The sequence below is a fragment of the Pelodiscus sinensis genome, chromosome 1, assembly GCF_052426305.1.
Source record: "Pelodiscus sinensis isolate ZL-2025 chromosome 1, ASM5242630v1, whole genome shotgun sequence".
NCBI classification, from domain to species: domain Eukaryota; kingdom Metazoa; phylum Chordata; order Testudines; family Trionychidae; genus Pelodiscus; species Pelodiscus sinensis.
Window position 1 is genome coordinate 132,980,667 of NC_143052.1, and position 25,982 is coordinate 133,006,648.

A 25,982-nucleotide genomic window follows, 5' to 3' on the forward strand; every position below is an offset into this window, starting at 1 on the left:
GAGGCACCTTTCAGCACTGCAATAACAATAGCTAATAGATCTGAATGCTTCCCACTGCCAGCCATTCTCCCCCCACTCACCATGTCACCCTCATCAGACATAGGCAGAGGGATGGAGTGCAGGGTCAGTCTCCAAGACTAGAGTCCTTTCTGTACACAGGCGGCTGACAACATGGTGTAATGGCAGAAAAGTGTGTGTGGGCAGAATGAAGAATCGAATCACTCCACATTTAAGGTCTTAATCTTTATTAAGTATCAAACTGTCTCCAACATAAATTACATCCTGATTATGATAAGTTTCAAGAAACAGATGGCCACTTAAGGACAAATTGTTTTATGTACAATATCTTTGACTTTAGTCTAAAATATAGTATCTTTTATCATTGGATTTATTTTAAACTTTGTAAACATAAAAAGCAGTAAGTAAAACATCAATACCAAATAAAGCATTAAAAAGGTAACAAATATATAATTTTAGAATGCGTTAAGAATGCTAACATTAGTGACAGCCATTTCTAGAATGCAGAGATCTTCTTTGTTAAATCCCTTAGACCATTTCTCGGTTTCTGCGGACAGCACAGCAGAGTATCATACTGAAGATCATGCCAAAGATCTGGAAGAGGAAAGCAGACTCATTTCGCATATTATAAGTTTTTGGGAGCTTTGAAGCACCAGAAAGCCAAAGTGCAGGTGCTCTTGTTTTCCCTAGCCCATGAGCCAAATTACTTCCATAGGGCATGTTCGTTTTTGTAGCTATTTAAACAAGACACCCCCCATTATAAAAGTCACCACCATGACCTCTCTGATCTTAAAGACAAGGGAGGCAAAGAACACTCCTCAGAGAGGAACAGATAGACTGAGGTGCCCTCTGTTAAAATTAAGGTCCTCACCCCATTCTTGGGCAGCAGTGTGTGAAGCAGGTTGTGCAGGTCCACCAACAGGAATTTCGGGCCCCAGGACAAAACACATTCTTCCACTCCCCCATCTCCCTCCCTTGGAGGGAGCCACAAGCCACCCCCACCCCAACGGAGCATGATGCCTCAGAGGACCCTCTGATCAGTCACTGTCCATATCCCACCCGCCTGAAGGTGCCCCTCTCATCCTCCTTCCCCTAACTTCTCCCCCCATTCAGCTTAGCCCCCCCTTTTTCCCAGCTGTCCCTACCTACCCCTATCTGCACCCTTTTGCTCTTTTGCATTCCTAGCCCAGTTCCTCTGTCCCCCTTGACACTTGCTCCCACTTCCTCTTCCCCGCCAGGCTTCCACTGCTCCCCTGTTCCCAGCCCAGCTCTCTCTGCCCCGCTCCCTCTGTCCCACTCCCTCCACCCTGCTGCTCTGTGGACCCGGATGGGGCCTCAAAACTCCAGGGAGGTCCTGCCACCACTCAGCTGACTTGAGCGGGACTTATAAAGCAGCAGAGAGCTCCACTCTCTCTGCCTTACTGCTCTGCAGATCTGAACTCTGGGGCTCCCCACAGCTACTGCTACAGCAGCACTATTTAAAAGGCATGGGTCAGAGTTGCCCCCCCTTCATTCCACTGGGCCCCTGGGCTGTTGTCCCCTGCATCCTCCTCTTCCAGCCTGGGTGGGCCTGAGGTTGTGTATGGAAGTGCTGTTGTTCCACCAGTTTCAATAAAACCCTGCATACGGTCTCCAAAGAGTGATAAAGAACAGTTGTTCTTCGAACAGCTTAGCCTCGTTCTCTGCCTGGCACAGATTTACAAGTGCCTGAGCATGATGCTGGCAGGGAGAGAGGCAAGATACTCCAACTTCACACTAATTTTATTTTATATTTTTAAGTAATTTTCTTAGCTCAGGTTTCGGGATGTAACTGGTTGGGTATGTGAACAGCTGGCAAGAAAGGGAACAAACTAGTCTCACTTTTCTCTGGGGTGAGGTGGGAGAGGAAAAAGATGCAGTTTGACTAGAATACAAATATCAGTTTTCAGGGCAAATATAAACGGGAAATTTTTGCTCTTGGATCACAATTCTAGAGAGTCTTTAGAATGAAAGCCGAAAGTACCAAAGCACAGTTGTAAATACCATTTGCTCAGATGGCTGACTACACCGTTTAAATCAATACAAAGCACACTGTGTTGTCCTGAAGTCATAGAGGCAGGATTGTTCTTGATGGCATTTGTGTGTGGGGAAGCATGAGAGGATTGGCTAATGATCATATCACATCTTACATGGAAAAGGCCAATTGCAATCCCCCCCCCCCCTCAGATGCCATTGACCTAAAGGATCCCAGGAACTTACCATTACCACAGCAATGCCAATACCAACTGCTCCAATAACATTCAATTTAGAATTAAAGACATCCTCAATGGCTGCAGGGCATGACTGGAAAAAAAAAAGGGGGGATGGGGTGGGAGAGCAGATAAGCTTATATTTGAAACGGTATTTTAAGATAGGCAGTTTGGGCTTACAAGATTCTGTGGCACTATGAACAGCACTACACCCTGACCTGATCAGACAGCAAATGTTAAGCCTGATCCAATTACAATACACGCAAACATTTATCTCCTGAAAGTGGCCTGCCAAGAACGGGAAAGGGAAGATGGGTTGCCTTTAAAAACAGATGCACAATCCTCTCCACCCCCACTTCTTTTGTATACTAGAACTTTCAGGTTTTTTCTATGAGGTGGGAGAGCCTTATCTGGGGTAGGCTTTTCCCATGCTAGAATTTCCAGTCACTACCCTCAGTCAATGGAATGTGTATACATTACCAGCAGCTACTAAAGTTTTAGCTTCCACTTTTCCTAACCCTGTTTAGAGCAGGCCTCTATAGCATGGTGGTTAAAACTATAGCGGCTGACCTTTGCTAGCACCTGAACTGTTCCATTTTAAAACGCTAATATTTTGTGTACATATAACTGCCACCAGGCAGACTGGAACTTAGGGCCTCTGGAGCTTAGAGTAGGAGGAACTATAGCTTAATCTGTAAAGCCAGCTGGTTTTATAGCTCAAGCTTATACCTTTCAGGTATAAGCTTGAGCTCCTACACTAAGCTCCAGAGGCCCAGGTTCAAGTCTGCCTCGTGGCAATTACAAGTAGGGGCTCATCCAGGATCTTAGGTGGTGGGGGTTACCTCTCATGGCAACTGGAGAATCAGTGAAACCAACATTGCAAATGACAAAGCCAAGCAACTGTGGTCTTATCTGTATTCAGTGTTGCACCAAACTAAATGTTAAACTAATTAAACCAATGCAAAGCCTTATGTGGAGTCTCTCGAATAAGCTAAAGCTGTTTAGTTTCCAAATTTAGGATTGAAAGCTCATTTCCCACAGTGATTGGTCCTGTTTTAGGCCAAAAGTTATGCTGAATTAAGGATGCAGTAGTGCGAGTTTCTGTAATCACTTAAACAAAACCAAAAAAACCCCACAAACAATAGCCACTCCACCTGCCCCCCACAAGAAGCTTTTCCAAGACATCCAATCGACTGCCATTAGCTTAGCTCCGACTTTTGACCTGTTTGGCACCAGTGACCCTACCAGGAGATGTGGTCCCACCAGCATAGCTCTCATTTTATAGGGAAGTCTTACCCTTCAAATTAAACATCGGCTATTTACCAAAATAGGGAAAGTTAGTCTTACAATATGATACTGAAAGTTGGAGACATAAGACCCTACCATTTAAACTCCCAAGTTTTCATAAAAGCTATCTTGGACAACTCCTCAATATCATATGGGCATAAAAAAAATTCACACATTAAATAACTCTAGTAGAGGACAGGAAACAACCAAATGGAAATGAGTAGGACATACATTTAGGTAACACCCGCACATCATAAAACAGGCATTAGTCTGAAACTCTCAGGAAAAAAAAAAGGGATGAGGTGGGCCCTGGATAAAATGGAAATGCACCACAGACCGTTACCAGAATTACAGAGGAAGAAGCTAAAACTTCAACAGAAGACTGGAAAAGATGAAGTTAGTGGTGCATGGAATACAGATGCATAAAGGGGGTGGGGGTGGGGAAGGAGAAAAAAAGAGGCCTGATATTTCAACTTCCTTAAAAACTGGAGAATGTTGCACTCAGATATAATTCATACACAAAAATAATTGTACTATTAGAAGAAGCGACATCAGAGCATGCAATTGCTCAGTCAGTGGAATGCTTATAAGATTTTAAATTCTCTAGTGAGGTCTAAACACTGAGGCGTAAAGAGGAAAAGTTACTTGCTTCTTATTTACAAACACTCTTGCTAATACATCCCAGAATGATGTTTCGAAGTACTCCTGTCCCATTTTGTATATGTTAACTGACTATTCCTTCTCAAGTACTTTGTGTTTGTCCTTTTAGAATTTCATCCTATTTACCTCAGACCATTTCTGCAACTTGCCCAGACCATTTTGAGTGATGACCCCATCCCTGAAAGTACTTGCAAGCCCTCCCAGTTTGGTACGGTCCACAAACTTTTAAGCGCATTCTTTATGCCATGATCTAAATTGTTGAAGACACTATTGAACAGAACCAGACCCAGAACTGATCCCTGCAGAATCCCACTTGTTACACCCTTCCAGCATGACTGCTAAGTAGGGATGTAAAATCCCATTCAATGAGTCAACTGGTTAAACATTTAAATTTTAACCAATTAACTGATTACATGGGGGCTGCTCCAGCCTGGCTGCTTCCAATGGGCTAGAGCAGACTGCTGCCTGCAGTTGCTCCCTGGGTACGAGGTAACTGTTAACGTCTCATGAAGCACCGATAACTACTCTCTGGGAACAGTTATCCAACCAATTATGCACCCACTTTATAGTAGGTCCATCTAGGTTGCATTTCCCTAGCTTGTTAAGGAGAAGTCTCCCTGAAGTCTAGATATACCACTAGCTCGATCAGGGAGGATGAAGACTTCCTCGATATCCTGTCAGAGAAAGCCATCAGTTTGGCTTGACATGATTTGCTCTTGATAGATCCCATACTGACTATTTTAGTCACCTTATCTTCTAGGTGTTTGCAAACCGATTCCTTAAATTATTTGCTCTGTCATCTTTCCTGGTACAGAAGTTAAGCTGACTAGTCTATAATTCCCTGGATTGTCCTTATTTATCTTTTTATAGATGGGCACTATATTTGCCATTTTCTAGTCTTCTGGAATCTCTCCTGTCCACCAGGACTTTTCAAACATAATAGCTAAAGGCTCAGATCTCCCTCGGTCAACTCCCTGAGTTTTCCAGTATGTATTTCATCAGGCCCCAGTGACTTTAAGACATTTAACTAGTTTAAGTAATTTTTATCTTGTTCTTTTCCTATTTTAAACTTCTGAGCCTATCCCATTTTCACTGGAATTCACTGTTAGGCAGCTGATAGCCAGCAACCTTCTTGTTGAAAACCAAAACAAAGAAGTCATTAGGAAAAAGCTTCCTAGTTGTCAGGGTGGGAAACCACTGGAATAAACAGCCTAAGGAAGTTGTGTAACCTTCATCACTGGAGATTTAAGAGATGGGTAAACACTGGCTACAGATGAAGCTGGTACTTGTTCTGCTAGGAGTGCAGGGGACAGGACTTGGTGACTTTTTGAGGTTCCTTCCAGTCCTATGATTCTATGCTTTGCCATTACCAGACTAGTTGAGCCTCCCTACAGTTAGCAGAGATGCAGAGTCACTTGTATTTATCTGGATACTTGTATGTATAAAAAGTAAGATAACCTGGGGGACGGGAGAAGAAGGGAGTTGTTAGGGAAGGGGATTATTTGGCTCATAGTTCATTATTCACATGCGTACTTCTAGTCTGTTCCCTGTCAAATGTAGGTGTAATGGCAGGGAGACACTATATGCAATGAGTTCAGTCTTCAGTTACCTTAGTTGTAAAAGTCTCAATTATGTCCTTTTTGGGGCAAGTATCCAGGAATGGCTGTTCAAGAATTCCTGTGAGACCACAACAGTTTAGCTACAAGAGAAAAATAATAAAAAAAATCTTTAAGACCTTTGAGATTTTAGATTATCTAAAACAAACACAGGTTACTCAAATAGAAGCGTTTCAAATATTTAAAGTACATCAATAATTTTGACTATGCCACTAAATGCTTTATATTAACATAATATCTTTGTTAGCCTTACATTAAGAGAATTTGAACAAGTCAGGAAGTAAAGAGTTTTTTAACACTAAAAATTACTGAATTCACATGTACCACCAAAACCCTGATCAAAACCATTGTATAAGTGACAGCATTGCTACAGGAACCTTAAATTCTAATGTTCTGTTTACATTTTTAAAATTTTTTAAAAGAGCTTGTTCAATAATTTGGTTGGCTTGTGTAGTTCCACATTAGTGCAAAAATGGCACCAAACTGTTTACACATCCTGTTCCATAGCACTATGGATATGCATCTAATGTAACAGAGTCATTGCATTGTACCCAACAATGATATGCATCTTAAGTCAGCAAAAATTGCAAAATTGGGCTCAAAGATAATCCTGTAATCTAAAACATGATTTATGTTTTTTTCTTCCCAGTCTTAGCCGTGAAACTTCCTCTGAGAATCAGTGCCAAATTTTTAGATTAAAGATGTCTGAACAGTTTGTTAAAAAAAAAAAAAAAAGTAAGTTTCTCAAATGGTAATGAGAAACCCATTAATTTGGGCCAAGACCAAGTATATGAGGCATCCTTAATTCCTGACCCAAAGGAAAAAGTTTTCAGATGTTCACCAAAAAATGTAGGGATCGTGAGGGCATGTTTACACCAGGCAATTATTTCAAAGTAGTTCTTACGGGAGTTATTTCTTCAAAATAAGTTATTTTGAAATAGTGTGTCCACACTACAGCGAAGCCTTGTAATTAGTCTGAGGCAGGCTCCCTTAATGTGGACACACTACCTTGACTTAAAAGCCCCAGGAAGAACTGGGGAGTAAATACTCTGAATGACTCTGGGGAGTATTTATTTCAAAATAGCAGCTGTGGAGTGTCCACATTAACACTATTATTTCAAAATAAGTGTTATTCCTTGAGGAAAGCAGGTGTTATAATATCGAAATAACCAGCCCTTTATTTCAAAATAATGGTCTAGGTAGTGTGGACGCTCCGCTCGTTATTTCAAAGTAACTCCTTAGTGTAGACCAGGGCTTAGAGTTAAAAATCTTTTTAACCTTCACTATACAGTCTTTGCTACCAGGTACACCATGATTAGGAGACTACCCACACAATGCAGTTTTTTTTTTTTTTTAAACTTGGTTTCTTTTCAAAGTCTGCCATTTCTCTGTAGACCAAACTTGCTGAAACTGAAGGTTAGACATCATAAATAACATGGGATATTTCACTTCATTCTTAATGTATTGTCTGGCTTTTAAAAATAGACACTGTATGCATTTAAAAGAAATAAGTGTGATTGTACACTTACCGCATGTTGAAATGCTCTCAAGGTTTCTCTAGCTGCTGGCTGGCTCCTCTTATCATAGGTTTCTTTGTAAAATTTCTTGACTTCGTCAATAATCTATCAAAATACAGCAAAGCTATAATCCTGTTTTAATTTATGGTATTTATTTTTTGTCCTGAAGAAGTTTTCTATACTTAAATCTGCTATTTTACAGTTTAAATGTTCCATCCCATGAAGAAGTAATCACCCTCCTAAAAACTCAGTCTTATGCACCTCTAAAACTATGCATGAACCTTAGAAAAGCAAGGAGATAACTAAAGGAGGAATTGAGAGGATAGGTATAGCAAGATAAGAGTTACAACAGTGAAAGATTGTTATGGATACATCATGCAGTTCTTCAGGTTCTGTTTTTTCTCCAATACTTGACTAAGTAAGAAGATACCCGCTTTAGAGTGTACCTCTAAATCTTGAGGGAATTTGAGGGGGCTGAAAACATGCCTCCATAGATACTTACATATTTAGGCCCATATCATGCAAGCACGTATGTGCCTGCTTACCTTTGTGCATTTGAGTACTCCTATTGAAGTTAATAGACCTACTTACAGGCCTAAAGGACATGGCTACACAACCTGTTGCAGCTAGCCTTTGAGCATGGATCAACAGACTTGGGCAAGCAGGGTTCACACCAGTGGGCTAAAAATAGCTGAGTATATGTTGCATCTTAGGTTGGATTTTGGGCTCTGAAGCTTAGTTAGATGGATGGACATCAAATCCTGAGCCACAACTTAAAAGCACTGATGACCCAGCTACTTTTAGGGTATGTCTAGATTACATGCCTCTGCCGACAGAGGCATGTAAAATAGGCTACCTGACATAGTCAATGAAGTCGGGATTTAAATATCCCCGGCTTCATTAAAATAAAAATGGCCACGATGCTGCATTGGCTCAGTTGATCATTGGCACAGCCATTTTTATTTTAATGAAGCCGGGGATATTTAAATATGTCAGCAGAGGCATGTAATCTAGACATACCCTTAGAGTGCCACTGCTCTGTTGACCCAGGCTGGGAGACTTGCTCCTTTATAGAAAAAGGCTGAGAAACACTGATCTAAAGTACCCCTTTAAAAAAAAAAAAAGTCTAAGTATAGTAGAGTCCCAATTATCCTACCTAAATGGGACCGACAGGTGGTCAGATTACCGAAAATGTCAGATAATAGGGAGTGCAGGGAAGAAGGGATAGCTGCCAGCGCCGCTTGCTCCCCATCCCTGCAGCTCCCAGGCACAGGGACATTCTCCCGGCCCACAGCCGGGAGCTGCAGGGAGGGAAGGGGCCAGGCAGGGATAGGGACCAAGCCGCGTCGGGAGGAGGCTCCAACCCGTGGGAGGCTGCTGGAGCCTCTTCAGCCAGGGAGGCTGCATGCGGCATAGCAATCCAGGGCGGCTGGCCTTGAGGGCCACATACTTGCTCTGCGCTCGGCTGACAATGGTCCCTCAGCTATGTCAGAGAAAGCAGAATGTCGGATTACCAAAGGTCGGATAACCTGGACTCTACTGTACCCCCAGTACCTACAGTTTTCAGACACAATTTTTTTTCTACCATTGCAACACATTTGTTTAAACAACTTAAGCATAGCCTGGCAGGTGATGAAATTTTTGGTGTAAAAAGTACAAAACTAAAGCATTGTAAAATTTGAAGAAAAAAAAAAAATCAGTTCTCTCCAAATTTCAGTTGTGTTGATGTACCCGCCAGACTTTTCTCGAGTACTCCTAAGGGTACTTGCACCACTGGTTAAGCAACAATGCTTTAGATGTATCTTAAAGTGTTCGCAGGATTGGGACTAAAGTCAATTGCTGTTCAAGGATTCATTCTAGTAAAACAGAACCTTGCTAATTTGGCCCAATGCGTGGAAGTTCAGTGCCAAAAGCTTGTAAAATTCAAAACCTACCGTGTCTTTATTTGCAAATCCCCAGATGGCAACAGCTACTTCAATGGCAAAAATTACAAGAAGGAAGACAAAGAACTGGAAGAGAAGAGAGATTTGAAATAATTAAGTCAAGGTTGTTTATTGTAACTATTTTTCAATTACCAGGTTTTTTTTTTTTCAAATTAGTTGATTCAAAATCCTAAATATCCTCTCTAAAATACAATTACTATCATATCAAATCATGTGATATTTTAATGCATGAATTGTGAAGATTTTCTGGAATAAAGTAAATGTCATGGAAGAAAGGAGGAAATAAAACTATACTTTGTTCCTAATGGTTTTTATTTTGGGGTGTGGTATTACTTTAAAGCCACTTCCAAGACCTTTACTTCAGTGGTGGATTTAAGTGGTGCTGGAGACACGTTTTCCCTTTAATTTGGCTCTGCAGTATGAATGGAAAAGTAGTAAGGATGATGGCAGAGAAAGATTTTATAGGCAACACATTTGTATGCTGAATGAGAGAAGCCAGTTTTGGTCACTCCGGGTATGTCTACACTACACAGTTAATTCGAACTAACAGATGTTAGTTCGAATTAACTTTGATAGGCGCTACACTAGCAAACCGCTAGTTCAAACTTAATTCGAACTAGCGGAGCGCTTAATTCGAACTAGGTAAACCTCATTCTACAAGGACTAGCGCCTAGTTCGAATTAAGTAGTTCGAATTAAGGGCTGTGTAGCCACTTAATTCGAACTAGAGGGAGGCTAGCCCTCCCCAGCTTGCCCTGGTGGCCACTCTGGGCACCATCAGGGAAACTCTTCTGCCCCCCTCCCGGCCCCGGGAGCCGTTAAAGGGGCACGGGCTGGCTACGGTGCCCGTGCCAGGTGCAAGCCTGGCAGAACCTGGCACAGCTCGACCCTGCACCTGGCACAGCTCGAGCCAGCCACCCGCTGCCACCCAGCCCTCCGCCTCTTCCCGGGACCAGGCTGGCGGCTCCCGGGAGCCTGCCCAGGTCCGCAAGAGGCGGGTGCCCGCCTGGTCTAGTGCGGACATCATGGACCTCATCCACGACCTCCTCACTAGGCACAGGAAAGTGGCCGTCTAGGGCAGGTTTGCATGAAAATCAAGGTGGTCCAGTGAGACCCCCGACCCTGAGCTTACAATGGGTCAGACCAAAGGTCCATCTAGCCCAGTAGCCTGTCTGCCGACAGCGGCCAACACTAGGTACCCTGAAGGGGATGGACCGAAGACAATGACCAAGCCATTTGTCTCGTGCCATCCATCTCCAGTCTTCCACTCCATGGACCCAACCTCCAGGCTGATGGAAGAATTCTCCCACTGATTTAGCTACTGCCACTCAGGGAGGTGGATTAACTACAGCAATATGAGAAGCACTTCCATAGCTGTAGAAACTATAATTAATGGCTCAGAGGTCGAGCCCCAAGTGGGTGTACCACTCTACTATACACACAGCCTAAAGCTATATTCTCCAATAGTGTGTGTGTGTGTGGGGGGGGGGGAAACGGACACCCTGATGCACACAGCTATTCTGACATCATCCTCAAGTAGATGGAGCTATGTCAACAGAGCTGCAGCGAGGGTAGCCCCCTCCCCATCACGGGCAGTCCGGCTCCTCCTACATTTAAAGTGTAGAGCCGCAGTGGGTCAGTGGGTGTAGCCCTAGACACAGCGCAAGCCAGGACAGGGCACCTTCCCTTATCGACTAATCGTGTAGTCAATACAAATTGTATCGACTACACGATTAGCCAATGACCTGCCTGTTAACATCCTTAGTCACTACCACTCTCAGACCCATCATCTCTGATAATTTTAGGCAATAAAAGTTGCACTTTGGGACGTTACAGGACCTTAAGAAGTCAGGAGCTATATACTGCATTTCACATAAAAGGAAGTCTGGGTGTTCAACTACTAGGGAGAATCAAATTGCTGCTAGCATTTAAAAGCATTAAAGACAGGAGCAGAGGGAGGAATTACAATGTCCAAGAGCTAACACGTATCACTTGACTCTTCTGAAAATGAATTTCTTCCTTGACACAACAAACAATGAGCTGTTCTTTCCTCCAGATGCAACTGCATATCAATACAGACTGCCATTCATCTTGTGATGATGGACAGAAGACTTTATGCCCAGATATTTAATTATGAGGCAGAGATGCTTGGAGGATGTACTGCTTTTGTATATAGAAGAGTAATGTTTGCCCATAACTCACTCTCAAAGAGTGAGACATACCCCCAACTGGTAACTCTAAGGGTACGTCTACACTGCACAGTTATTTCAGGATACCAGAGGTATCCCGAAATAGCTACCCTGCATCTTCACAAACCACCCATTATTTCAAAATATTTTTCGAAATAATGGGTGTGGTATTTCAGCATCCCAGTAAACCTTGTTCCACGAGGGATAAGGGATAGCTCGAAATAGCCAATTTCGAAATTTAATTAAAATAAGATACAAAATTTGTGCTATGCAAATTGAGTATCTAATTTTGCGTTTAGGGTGCTGTGTAGACGTACCCTAACAGTCCTTCTACTGGTTCTTAGGGTTGAGGCCTGTGCTTTTGAAGATGAAAAGCCAACATTCTAATCCCATGTACACAATTTACATAATCGCCTGTTGTCTGCATCACATGCACTGCATAATAGTGCAGTTGTTAACATGGTGTATCTGGTCTGAATTCACACATCCCTCATCCAGTCTTTTACCCTTTGAACGTTGTGGCACATGTCAATATTTCATTCTGCTAGGACGAAGCACACTATGATTGATGGGGAAGAGAGTGAAAGTTGACTTAAAATGCTGGTGATTTACATTATTATGGTACACACATCTATATTAAAAAAAAAGTGAAGTAAAGCTCCAAAACAAGTGATAGCCAGAGCGAAACTGAGCTAGAATCTGCTGCCCACTGTTCTTATTGCATGCCTGACATTCTCACCCTCTCCTTATTAAAATGCTTGAAGGTCCCATTTGGGTTAGGCTGGGATGTGTAGGATCAAATATTACAGTAAACAAAAACACTTACCAGGCCGAGCATGCACTGCGACTCTTGCACTGCACCACAACATCCCAAGAAACCAACTAACATCATGAGTGCGCCAGCTCCAATTAGAATGTAAACCCCTGGGGGGGTAAAGAGAAAACAAAGCTGGTCAAGTACCCACCAATAAGAGATTGTAAAATTGCAAGTTAGTTTTTAATAGATTCCTCAGGGCAATAGCATTCGTAAGTGGGTTTGCCTTGGAATTGGTTTAACTTACTATGGCTGAAATTTTCAGGCAGTGCAGGGGGTTTATTCTTTAGAGTGGATATTTCTAAACTTGCAGCAAAAGGGTAGTAAGGAAGCAAATGTTTCTCTTCAAAGAAGCAATGAGATGGAGAACTCGTTTTCATAAATCATTAAGGCCAGAGTTTGTTTAGGCTTGGTAACAGTAAATGTAAAAAGAGACTGATGTCAGTAAATATGATTTCAGAACGCACGCACCTCTCGCAATAATGGCAAAATATCCACTGGTAACAGCTGGTGTGAATACAGCCTCTATGCCAGGGGTCTCCAACCTTTTTAAGCATGAGATCACCTTTTGACTTGAAGTGCAATCCAAGATCTACCTCAAATATAAATAACCTTGCCCTGACTCCTTCCTGCCCCTTCTCTGAGGCCCCACCCCTGCTCACTCCATCCTCCCTCTCTTGCCCATCCTCACTCACTTTCATTAGGCTAGAGCAGAGGGTTGGGGCGCAGGTTCTGGTCTTGGATTAAGGAATCTGGGGTATGAGAGGGGCTCTGAGCTGCTCTTGGGACAGGCTGTTGAGATGCCAAAGGGAGTTGTAGGTGCAGGCTCTGAGAGGGCGTTTGGATGCAGAGATGCTTGGGGCTACGGCAGGGGCCTAGGGTGTAGGAGGGGGTTCATGGACTGGGGTAGGAGTTTGGCATGTGGGCTCCAGCTGGGCCCTGCTTACCTCGGGTGGCTCCTGGGTGGTGGTGCAGTGGGGCTAAGGCAGGCTCACCCCTATCCTGGCCCTGGAGCACTCCCTAAAGCAGCCAGCCAACTCCATCCCAAGTCCTGTTGTGCACCCTCTCTGCTTCCCTCTGCTGCCCTGCACAGAAAGCAGGAGGCTCCCAGGGAGAGGGACAGCTCCAAGGCAAAGGGCCAGAGATGAACAGCAGTGTGGGGACGGGCAGCTGAAGTGCTAGCACTTGATAGTCATGGGGCCAAACCAGTCAGGATCACCTGTCAGAGGCTCCAAGATCTACCAGCAAATCCCAACCTACTGGTTAGTGACCACTGCCTATGCCCTCATGCACACACTCTGCCTGCAGAGACTGGTTGTCACTGGCCATGGAGCACCATCACAGGAGTGAGCAAGAGGGACTATGGCAGTGAAGCTGCAGAGGGCTTCCTGCCTGGTTACCAGGCCCACACCACACTGCTCCCTGCAAGTACAAAATGTGGAGAAGGCCGGCATGCTGATGGGGTGGGGGAGAGCAAAATGTTCCAACAAGAGCTGTAAGAGGAAGCCGCCCTGCTGTGGTAGCTTCCTTCATGACAAGACTCACTAGCATCCTCCTTGAAGCTGTGGCTCCTGGCCACACAGGATGCCCCTTGAAGCTCCAACCTAACCTCCCCCACAACTGTAAAAGTAACACACTGTGGTCAAGAATGCAAAGCCAAAAATCAACCAAAAAAAAACCTACCCAAACTAGTTCTGCCAAGCCTATTAGGCAAGATATCATAGGGGTGCAAATTGTCTCGTCCCAGGTCTGGGTCTCCAAACCCAGACAGGGAGAAGTTGGAATTTATGCCAGAACTAAATCCTGCAAATTGTTCTTTGTAAAACCACAGGGTGTGCTCCACTTGTTCTGATTGAAGGCAGATGAGGATGGCAATTTACCTTCAGCTGAGGGTTTACTGCATGGGTTCCCAAACTGGGGGGGGGGGGGGGGGAAGTGAGGTGATCCAGCCTCCCATCAATGTCCCCCAAAGAAAAAGCCCGGTCCATCTGTCCACTTGGGTGTCTGCCGGACCACACGCAACTCAGACTGGCTGGGGCAGACTTCAAAATGGCCACCTTAAAAGGGAGCAATGCCTGCTCTGCTCTCAAAAGGGCAATCTTTTTTTGTTTTTTCTCAACAAGTTTTGCTGCTATTTTGGAGGCGGGGGGAGGGGAACATGAGGGTTTCTCAAAAATCAAAAAGGGGGCCTGATGCTGAAAAGTTTGGGAACCACTGGTTTACTGGCTCCACAAGAATGTGGGTGGAAGGAAAAAGGAGCCATAGCTGTCTGGTATAGAGCTTAAGAGTTGTTTTTCCTTTTTTATATGAACGATTGCCTTCTGAAATCCTCTAGACACATGAGCAGAACAACAACAACGACAATTTAACTAGCTGAATTGGCATTCTTTCCAACCACAGCAAATTCAGCCTCCTCTGCCTTTTAAAGAGAAGAGAAAAAAAGTTTCAGACACCCACGCACAATGAGAATCAGGTGACTGAGTAAACCAAGTATGATGCTGTCTGACTTAGGAAATGGCTACTTGAAAGGAAGGAGATTATCCCTGTTCCAGAGTAGGGGACCCTCCAGTAAAGACTTCTTACTCCCAGGACCTGATATACTGATCATTTTCAGGTAGTACTGTGTAAGTACTGTAGTTGATGAACAACAGCATACTTGCCATTAATAAGGGGTAGAGACAGCTAGGGAAATCTATGCCTTATACATATACAAAAGTTTATATAAAAGATATAAAAAATTGTGCGCTATGAGGGGGGGGGGGGCATATTTCAGACCTAGAAATGGAGATGGCATCCCAAAACAAATGAAATATTTAGAGTTGGTTTGAAAACAGGTACTGTAAACACTGATAGAGCCAAGCCATAACTTCTTCAAAACAATCCCTGGGATATGTTAAAAACAACAAAACAAAACAAAAACCCCACATATCTGGATTTCAAAATTGGTGGTGATGGAGAGTCCATCATGACCCTTGGTAAATTATTCAAAGGTTGATTACCCTCATTGTGAAACAATTACACCTTATTTCCAGTCTGAATTGCCGAGCTTGTATTTCCAGCATTGGATCATGTTATATGTCTGCTGCACCATGTCGGGCTCCACGCAATATTTCAAAGCGGCAGTATCTCATGCAGTCCAGGGTAATCGAGAAGTCCCCAGCTGCATGCAAAATTTCAAAGCGGCACTGCCTCTTCTCCCCGCCAACCCTTGCTGCCTCTAATAGAGGCAGCAAGGGGGGTGGGAAGCAACTAGCTAACTACCCTGTCGACTAGTTGTTCACATCCCTATCCCTGGTAGGTACATATAGGTTGTAAATCAAGCCATCCCTTACCCTTCTTTTTGATAAGCTATACAGATTAAGCTCTTTTGAGTCTTGCTCTACAAGCAAGGATAAGATAATGTCATGGAAGCATCAGATTCCATGACTTCCAGGAACCTCCACAATTTTGTGTGTATTGACTCCCATAAAGGGGCCCCAGATTGCTAAGTTCCCATGGGATGGCAAATGCTGGCTTCCCTTTCCCTCCCACCAGGCTTAAGCTCTTATCTCCTCTCCTGCCCACCATCACCTCGTTCAGTCATCCTGTCAACTTCCTTCCTCTGTTTTTAGCAAGAGTCACAGACAGGTCACAGGTGTCTATGAATTTTTTTTTAAATTGCTTATGACTTGCTTGTGACTTACTAAAAATAAGGGACCATAACTAGAAGGCATGTTTTCTAATCCTTTAATCATTCCTATGATTCTTCTCTGAATCTGCCCTAATTTACAAACATTGTTTTGGTGGGCACCTGAATTGGATGCAGTATTTTAGCAGCAGTCAGAGCAGTGTCAACTACAGAGGTAAAATAATCTCTTTATTCCTACATGAGCTTCCCCTTTCTATGCATTTTGTGGGCTGGATCTGGCTCCCAGCTTAATTTGATCTAACCTGTGGCAAGTCTCCATGCCATGGGCCAGCAGCCCTGAGCCTTAGCACCACCCTGGAACAGGCAAGTGTTGGGGGGTAGGGGTGGTGCGCGATTTGCTTGTGTTGTCTCTCAATGGCTTTTTGTGGGAGTCAGTGGCACCTGACACAGAACAGGTGTGGAGAACCTTTTTACGAAGTATATGTGAGGGATGTAAAAATCCCAATTAATCAGTTAACCTATTAAATGTTAGGTGAGCCTAACGTTTAACTGGTTAACCGATTAAGTGGAATCCTGAGCTGGGGAACACTCCAGGCTGGCTGAAGCAGTCCCAATGTGCGGGGCCCACGCTGCCAGCCACTGCATGGGAACTGGAGCTTGCTGGCAAGGCCAACTCCCAGCCCCCTCCCACGCTGGAGCAGTCCTCCTGGCAATCGGTTACCTATTCACATTCCCAGTACGCACTTACATTTAGTGGTATTAAAACCCACGTATTTTGTTTGCCCCCAAACAATCCAAAAGGTTAACATTGCAACTGACAGATAAGAAGTCTCAGAACAGTTCAGAAGGACTGAATACTTTAACCAGCTCTAGTTCTTGTCCCCATCCCCTTTGTGAATCCACAGTTAACAGAAATGTGAGTAGAGGAATTGGGGATTTTTCCTACTAGCAGCAGCAAAATGGTCCTTCAGCTCCCTTCAAACCAGTTTGTAACAACAGGATGCAATGAATCTGTGAGCTTATGAACAAGTACGTCAGGTTCTATGAAGGCTGCCTCATGTAAATGTGTGCCAAGGCTATCAAACATATTATTGCTACAGTGAGGCCCAATATGCATGCTCCTTGCTGAGACTTTCTGGTTCTGGAGCATCTTCTGTGCCTAATCACTAAGGACAAACAAAGAGGCAAAACTGATCTATTAGGGCTCCTCTTCTATCGGATATTTTAGATCTCCATCACATGCTGTGTACATGTAGGAATCCCCTCAGTACAAAGCACATAGCTAGGTGGTTCCCTGAAAAAAGTGTGTTTATTCCATATTCACCATATTTACATGAATATATCTTAAAATCTCAAACAAATGAATATTGCACGTTGGCAAGTCTTTGTGAAAGTTAAGGAAGAGAGAACCTTCTAGGTACAAAGAGAATTTATAGCACTCAAATATTTTACTTCACCACTTACCAGTATAGAAGTTTGAATTGTTGGATTCCATGTCAAAGATACTTTTTGTCTGTGTATCAAACCGAAGCCATAGTCCAATGGCGAGGACTGCAGTTCCTGCAAGCTATACAGAGTAAAAAGAGAAATGTTCAGAAATAAATAAGCATTATGCTGTTACAAATGTAGGTGTGGATGATAATTTTACATGTTTTAGAAACAATGAGTACCTTAGAGACTAACAAACTTGTATCTCTCAAACTTTTGTGACCAAAACCCACTTCCTCAGGTAAGCCCATCTGAGGAAGTGGGTTTTGTTAGTCTCTAAGATGCTACAGGACTACTTGTTTTTAAAATTACAGACTAACACAGCTACCCCTCATTTAATTTCCAAAACTAACTTATTTTCACTTTGACAAATTTACATTCCAAGTCAGTCCTGCATTAGTCTCCAGTTTTGTACATATTTAGTAGGACATTTCACAACTTTTACCACATCGTAATTTACAGATCAAGCTGAATGTCCTTCTTGTTTCATACTGAAGACATGTTATGTATTGGACTGTGTCAACTTGCTGTTCTGTATATTTCCACTTATCCCTGAACCCCACACAGTTTTACAGAGGAACTATTGTAATCAGGTTGAATACTGCAGCGTACCGAATAAAGACGACCTTGTAATGTGTTTAAGACAATGCTATGTAGACAGTTTCTTGGCTTCCTATATGAAGGCCCACTAGAATAGTGGTCACCAACCAGCAGATCGGGATTTACGGGTAGAGCTTGGAACCTTTGACAGGTGATCCTAACTGCTTCTTGGCAAAACCTATCAAGTGCTAGCAATTCATCTGTCCCTCCCAGCACTGTCATGTTGCTCCTGCCCTCTGCCTTGGAAGTGCCCCTCGCCCCCCTGGAGCTTCCAGCTTGCTGTGCAGTGCACAGGAGGAGGAGGAGGTGGTGCTGATGTCAGGGAGCCCTTTCCCTCACTCTGCCCCATCTCTACAGTGCAGATGTGGGGCAGGGATGAAAAGAGTTTGCTGGCTGCTTTTGGGAGTGGTGCAAGCCCAGAGCAAGGGTGAGCCTGTCTTAGCCCCACTGCACCCCACCCAGAAGCCAACTGGTAAGTGGTGCCCAGCAAGAGCCTGCATTCCAAACCCCAGCCCCAGTCCTGAACCCCTCCTGCACCTTAATCCCCTGCCCTAGCCCTGAGTCCCACCCACAGCTGGATTAAGGAGTGGGCTAGCTGGGCAGCTGCACAGGGCACCAACCTACGGGGGACTCCCGGCGGGCTGCAGCAGCCGCCTGGGGCAGGGGCCATGTTAAGCCCTGCAGCACCGGCCAACAGCGCCCTTCCCCCCGTTGCCGCAAGGCCCTGCACAGCCAGGCGCAGCCCTGCCCAGGCTGCGCGCCATCGGCGGTGGCCGGGCTGACTGGGCACTGCATGCACCATGCGTCCACCCATGTGCCCTGGGGGCGGGCCCACACATGTGCTGTGCGCCCGGAGATGGGGCCCTGCGCCCGGGGTGCTAAAATGGCTCGGGCCGGCCCTGGTCCCACCTGCACCCAAACTCCCTCCCAGAGCCTGCACCCTGAACCCCCTCCTGCATAGGGTTCCCTGCCCCAGGCTCAGCACAGAACCACACTCCAACTCCTTTAGCCCAAGATCAGGGTCTGTATCCTCCTCTCCCACACCCTAACCCTCTACCCCCTGCCTGATAAAAGTGAGTGAGGATGGGGGAGGGAGGATGGAGTGAGCAGGGCCTCGGAGAAGGAGCAGGAAGGAGATGGGGCAAGGATGTTTGGGTTTGAGGTAGATTCTGGATTGCACTTAAATTCGGAAAGTTATCTTATGCTTAAAAAGGTTTGGAAACCAGTTCACTAGAAATTTCACTAAACTAAGGGAATAGCCAGATTAACGCCTGGTAATATTCACTGTTTGTGCACTGTGGTTAAACAACAACAACAAAAATAATCCACTCTTCATATGTCTGCTGCACTCATCAATCCAAGTCTTCCCACCATACAATAGAAGCTAAGCAAAGGGGATATATGGGCACATTGGAGAAGGGTAGAAAATACAAAAAGCAGTAACAGGAACATTGATGTATCCTAATCTGAAGTTCTGCACCCAAAAGTGGACCAAAAATGGTGATCTGCAAACAAAAACAAGTTTGTGGTACCCAAGGATCCAGCCAGCCTGGCTATTCACAGATTAAGATCTGGAACAGTCATTTTGTCTCCAAAACAAGGGATTAGAAAGTAGATTTAAGAGAATTAGGGGCTATCTACACAAACACGGTTTGCAGCAAGCTGGCACGTGACACTAATTGTCTGTCTAGACCCTTTTGCCATGCCCTGAAAGTTCAGTACCAGGTTATACCTCCAAGAAGCCAGCACTCTCTGATCCAGCAATGTCTGTCGTCTGGCAGGATCGCAGATGCTCCTGGACCAGAGAGCCTGGGAGCCTGAGGGCAGGAGGGCCAGCCAGGGCCTGGGCAACAAGTTCAGTAGCTGGCTGGGAACAGAGCTCTGCAGCAGCCCCACAGCTATCCGCTGGAGCAGGCAGCTGGGGCCAGAGTCTGTGTTGCCTAAGGAGCTGGCAGTAGCTGGGCAAGCAGTCCAGCCAGTCTGGGGTGAGGGAGAGCGAGGCAGCAGGCGATGGGCTTAGGGGCAGCATAGATGAAAACAGACAACAGGCTGGACCTCGTTTGGTCCAACAAATTCTCTCATTCGGGATTGGTCAGGTCCCGAGGGTGCTAGATCAGGGGGGACGGGTCCATCCTTGGTGTGTTTTCACCTATGCTGCTTTGAAATTGGAACAGATCAGTGCACACTAGGAAACTCAGCAGCAGCAGGGTCCACAAGGACACCAAGAGCATGCGAGGTTAACGCAGAATAGATTTACACCCCAGCTTGCCACATACTAAATGCTTGGGTAGCCAGCCCATTCGCTATTGCCTAACACAGAGGTGGGAAACTGTTTTTGGGTTGGGGGCCCTGGACTCACAGAAAAATCAGTTGGGGGCCGCACACAAGAGAGAAGCAAAAAAGAAAAAACAAACCCTCACTGACGTGGCCTCTCAACTGAGAAGGAGGAAGAAACTCCTCACATTTCCTTTGCACACCAGAGCCTAGGAGGACCAAGGCTAATAGATTTTGTGTGCTTCCATCCCACAGTGAGACAACAGTGGTCTCCCCAGAGCTGTGGGGGTGGAGTCCCAAGCCTCGGGCGGCTGGATCCAGGCACCGGGGGCCGGATGGCTCTCCACCATGGCCTTAAAGTTTCCTAGGGAAAGCAAGCAATGGGAAGTATAACCAGTTAGCCTTGAACACACCCAAGGAGCCCAGTCAGTCACTTACCCTCCTAACATTGTTCATTTTCTGTGGGGTGTGTCTGTTACAAAACAGGCACTGTTATAAGAAAGTTGGCAAGTCAGGTTAGTAGGAGCTGAGATTTTTCATTCTCGAAAACCAGTGATTTCAAGGACAGCCAAAGTAATGCCAGGAAACGCTCAGTGGGAAGGGAGAGATGTAAAGTTAACAGCAACAGAACAGAGTGCTGACGAAGAGAAGTTTGGAGCAGTTGACAAACTAGCAACAGTTAGGCCTAAGGTTTGAGAAGTGCCAGGGAAGGGTTAAGCTAGCTGAAACACATGAGCCAAGAGAGAACAGATCCTTTCCAGAACAGAGTGGCATTCACAGACTTCTGTACCCAAGAGAGACTGTTACAAAGGCTCAAATTCTTGTCCCCTCTGCAGACAGTTGAGACAACCCGCCCCCACTGATCTCCATAGCTGTGCATGATTCCCTCTAATCACATCATACCCTATTCTCCTGGACCCCAGTGAAGTCCTGCACTGAACACATGCACAGAGAGAGGGAGCAAAAGACCTCTCTTCTTCCTGTGTATTACAATATAGGCATTTCTTGGAGTCAAAGGAAACTTTTTCCAATTTCCTCTTCCCTGGTCTCTCCTCCCAAAATGATGGAAGTGTATGGAGTTCCTTGAAGGAACCCTACATGGGGAGAGTTAGGAAGTCACTAACAGGGGTCAATGTTTGGCTTTTATTTCTAATAGTTTAGAGATTATTTGCAATTTAAAATAGTCTCATCTTAGTAGAGACTGTCCTTAAATGAGGGTTTAAAATACTTTAGGAGGCAGGAAAAGGGGGCATTGAAAAATGACCCAGCCAAAGACTGGAATAACCTGATCAGAGAAAACCACCCATACCTTTAAAGCAAGCATCTGAATAGACCAGCGGTTCCCGACCTTTTCCAGATGGGGACCCATTTTGATAATTCAGGAAGACTTGGTGACCCAGGGCAATTAAAAAAAAAAAAGTGTGAATGGCTTCTTAAGAGCCACCTGAGGAGACACTTGGCAACCCTTTTAAAGTGTTTGGCGACCCATATTTGGGTCCCCACCCAGAGGTTGGGAAACCCTTGAATAGGCTAATCAAAGAAGAGCCTAAAGGTTTAGCTGGAATGCACCATTACACATTAGTTTGTTCTCTGACCAGGACCAGTCACAACCAGACTCCCAATCCAACCAAAGATACATTAAGAAGTCTTGACACCTCAGAGTTAAAGTGCAAAGAGACAATCTTCTTCAGTTTGTACCTCATCTGAATAAGGGTAAGGCCTGGTCTACACCTAAAGAGATTTACTGGTAGAACTATGTTAACGCAGGGTGCAATTTTACCCCCCACTAATATAATTGCCAGAAAAACCCTACTGCAGATGCAATTGTAACAGCAAAAGGTGCTTTATACCAGCACAGTTTATTCTGCGTTGCTGATTGGCAATTAGCTGTACTAGTATAACTGCATTCCACAAGGGATGGGGGAGGAGGAGAGTTTGTGGTATAGTTAAAGCAGTGGAAAATTTTAAGTGCGAGTAGAGGTCAATATGATTTGACTATGTTGACGTTCATAGGGTTATAAAAGAAAGGATGTCCAGTAGATAATGCTATTCTACTCCAGCACGTGCAGGCAGCAAGAGTCATAATTAAAGGACTTTTAGCAAGAGTCATGATCTCTTCCAGGCTCAGGAAATTTTCTTCTTACTTTTTTTGCCCACCATATCCTAAATGGGCATAGGGTTGCCAGATGTCCAGTTTTGAACCAGACAGTCCAGTATTTGAGCTCTCTGTTCAGGAAACAAATGGAGAAAATATAAATGTCTGGTATTTTCTAAATAAGATGTAATGTAGATTGTGATGTAATGTCAAGTATGTCCGGTATTTTTGTTGAAACCATCTGGCAACCCTAAATGGGCAAAGAAGCAACGTGGAGTTTTCAAGGAGTGACTCTCATCCATCAGCAAGCATTCAGGACTACTCACTCATTTCCGCATATACAGGGTTCTTATTAAGGTTGATTTTAAAATGGCTCGTGTATTAATAGAAGTTCCAAACCTGTTACAGACCCAGCTAATGTGAATTGTAGAGTTATAACCTTGCCAGTGGACGGTGTTCTAGAGTTACAAAATACGACTAGGAGTGATTATGGTGGGTAACTACTCCACACTGGCTGGAAGGGGTTAAAGCAGGCTGGAGGGAGCAGCCCTGTATGTAAGGAGCTGCCCAGCAGACAGAGTCAGTTGGGTCCTGACCAGAGAAGGGGCAGAACCTGGTTTTCACAGAAGTGCCTTTGGGAGACCAGTACTGGGCACGCTTGGGGGTGAGAAAAAGACAGTCTCTAGCTTGATCCCTACCAAGCTGCAAGCCTTGCTACAAAGAGCAAAGGGTCACAGGGGAAGTGGCCCAGGGAGCTACAAGCAGTAAAGGAGAGTAGAGGAGGGCAGGACAAAGCTACTACCAGAAGATCCTCTGCTTCCCTCTTGCATCAGAGTGGAAGTCACCTCAGGGGCAAGTCACAGTGTGTAAGGGGCTAGCCTTTGGGGCTACAGTTGGTCACAGTGGCAGGTGAAACTGAGTACTGGTGATACCCTCTTGGGAAGAGGGTGTGGCCCATACAGACTGTGGCTTGACCCTGAGACAGAGGGGCTAGGCTTAGCGGCAACAATTGGCCACAGTGGCAGCAGAGAGTCAAGATTGCTGATAAACCCCCAGAAGGGGGCAAGAGATCATTGAATGGGCACCGCCAGAGGGCAGTGTCCTGAAGAGGATGCTGGTGTTGGGGGTCCAGAGTCTAAGTGTAAACAGAGCAGAGCGATGGGAGAAACACCAGCCAGGAGGAGGCGGCCAGCTGACAAAAGAACTACATTCCCTGGAGCTACCAGCAGGTGGTGTCATAGTGGAGTCAACCAGGTAACAGTGATCTACTGACTAGCGAAGTTAAATATTGGTTAATTGAATAGTCGATTAACCTCATGAATTCTTATTGGTTAGTCGACTATTCTATAGTTCCCAGAGGTGGGGCTGGCAGCCAGTGCACCCTAGCCCCACTCCCAGGGAGCCCCCTGCCATGCTGCACTGCTGCCGCTCTACCAGAGGGAGCAGCACGGGGTGCCAGGCAGGAAAGGATTCACGAAGGGGGCTAGTTTAAAAAACAACCCCCCTTGCAGATCAACTGCCTGCCACCCCACACTGCAGCAACCCCTGTCAGGGGGTGGGGTCTGAGCTCCTGGACCTAGCTGCCTGCCCACCTGGCTCCTAATACACTTTAAATGCAGAGATACAGTGGTGGGTAGGTCCCAGACCCAGTACAAGCCAGGACTGAGCCATGCGGCTGGCCAGCCTGCTAAAAATATCCGGGGAGGGGGAGAGAGATTGATTGTGTGTGGTCTATATCATTAACCTATACATTTTGCTTATCGGTTAATCAACTACACTATTACATACCTACTACTGACCAGTTGGACTGTAACCAATTAATAAACAATTAATGTTGTAATAAATGGTTCTGTGTTAGTGTACCCTTAATATAATCTTTGAGCAGATTAAAGTTGTTGACCTACAACACCCCAGCTCTTCAATGCAATGGCATCTATCTGCTTGGTTCCCAAGGCTAAATATTGCTGTTTGGTTTTCAGGAACCCTCAAGCCTTTTGTGACTAAAATGACTGAAGGCACAGACTGAACATTCAACAGCCTTCCATTAGAGATGGGCTCTTACCATCGAGTTGCCAACTTTCTGACTGCTGAAAAACTCAACACTCTGCTCCTACCACTCCCCATTCCTCAGGGCCCCACCCTACCCTATAGTCCTGCCCCAGCTCACCCCATCTCCCCTTACCTCCATCACTTCCTCTCCCCCCACATTTTCCACTAGGCTGAGGCAGGGGGCTGGAGTGAGGGCTTCGGCTGGATACAAGGGAGCTAAGATACTGGAGAGGGCACCAAGGAGTTTGGCATGTGGGAGAGGGCTCTGGCTCTGGCTGGGGATGCAGGCTCCAGGCTGAGGCCAAGGATGAGTGGTTTAGAGAGCAGGAATGGGTGCCAGCCTGGGGTAGGAGGCTGGGTTGAGTGAGAGGGTGTGGGCTCTGGGCAGCACTTACCTCAAACATGTCCCAGGAAGAAAGAGGCAGCCAATCTCACTGGTTCCTAGGTACCGGGTTGGCCAGGGAGTGCTATATGCTGCCTCCATCCGCAGGTGCCAACCCTGCAGCTCCCATTAGCCGTGGTTCCCAGTCAATGGGCTCTGCAGAGTTGGCATTCAGGGCGGTGCCTATGTCCTGGGCAGGGGCAGCATGTGGAGTCAAAAAGACAAGCCAGCTGCTTCCAGGAGCCGTGACTGGCCTTTTAGTGGCAGAGTCACCAGGGTCCCTTTTTTGACAAGGCATTCCAGTCCAAAACTGGACACCTGGCATCCGTACTTACCAGTATTTTTCTAATTCCAATCCAAGACAAGGAGACAATTTGGCCTTATCTTTCAAACTAGAGCAGAGCAGAAGAGTCTGTCTCCATTTTTAGCTTTGTGTCAGAAAGGGAAGCTAGACAATAGTTTTGGTCTATAAAAAGAGTTGACTGCTACAAAATCCAAGGCCAATTTAAAAAACAAACAAAGTTTGGTTTTTTGTAACCACGTTCTTCTCAAACCAAAAGGATGCTATTGACTTTTGTCTGGCTACCACAATGCTGTAAAACTCCACCTTAAAGAAAAATCAGTGATAATTTAAGCTACTTTATGGAGTGGCATGTTTTCTGCCTTGGAGTAACTATAAAAATGGCATGACAGAGCTCTAAGCTTACTTACTACCTTTCAGTGACTACATATCAGAAGACGCTCAATTTATAAGTAAAATGGATCATCAGTAATAAAAATGCAACATTTAGAACATACTTGATGATCACCAAGAATCTAAGCTCTCTCACACAGACGTTATAGGACAAAAATAAAAAGGAGATTTTGAGAGGTGTTTTGTTGCTGTCAGAAGGTTAAGCAGATATATCTGAAGGCGGCAGATATTATATTTTGTGTCCTTTTTTGACCATAATTTCCTGTTTTTACTTTGCAACACAAGATTACTAAACATGAACAATAAGCTTATAATTTAAGCTCGTCGATATGCACAAGAAAACAACATGTAGAGTTATTCAGTTGATAATCCTAGTTTGACCGCTCAGTTCCATCATTTCCTCAACAATGCAATTGTTCAAATTGACTGGTTGAATCCAGAGATGATAAAGAAATGCAAAGTGAACATATATTTATAAAAGTGATTGTTGAAATAAAGATC

At 44.9% G+C, this 25,982-nt stretch overlaps 1 protein-coding gene across 1 annotated transcript in view; it reads right to left on the reverse strand.

The window, feature by feature from the left end:
* Positions 1-228: 228 nt before the first annotated feature.
* CD9 (CD9 molecule) overlaps positions 229-25,982 on the reverse strand; it is a 42,672-nt gene continuing 16,918 nt past the window's right edge. The window contains 7 exon segments of the mRNA NM_001286914.1: positions 229-612; positions 2,257-2,340; positions 5,803-5,892; positions 7,339-7,431; positions 9,261-9,335; positions 12,284-12,381; positions 17,364-17,466. Of these exon segments, the coding sequence (NP_001273843.1) occupies positions 547-612; positions 2,257-2,340; positions 5,803-5,892; positions 7,339-7,431; positions 9,261-9,335; positions 12,284-12,381; positions 17,364-17,466 (609 nt within the window). The 3' untranslated portion in view covers positions 229-546.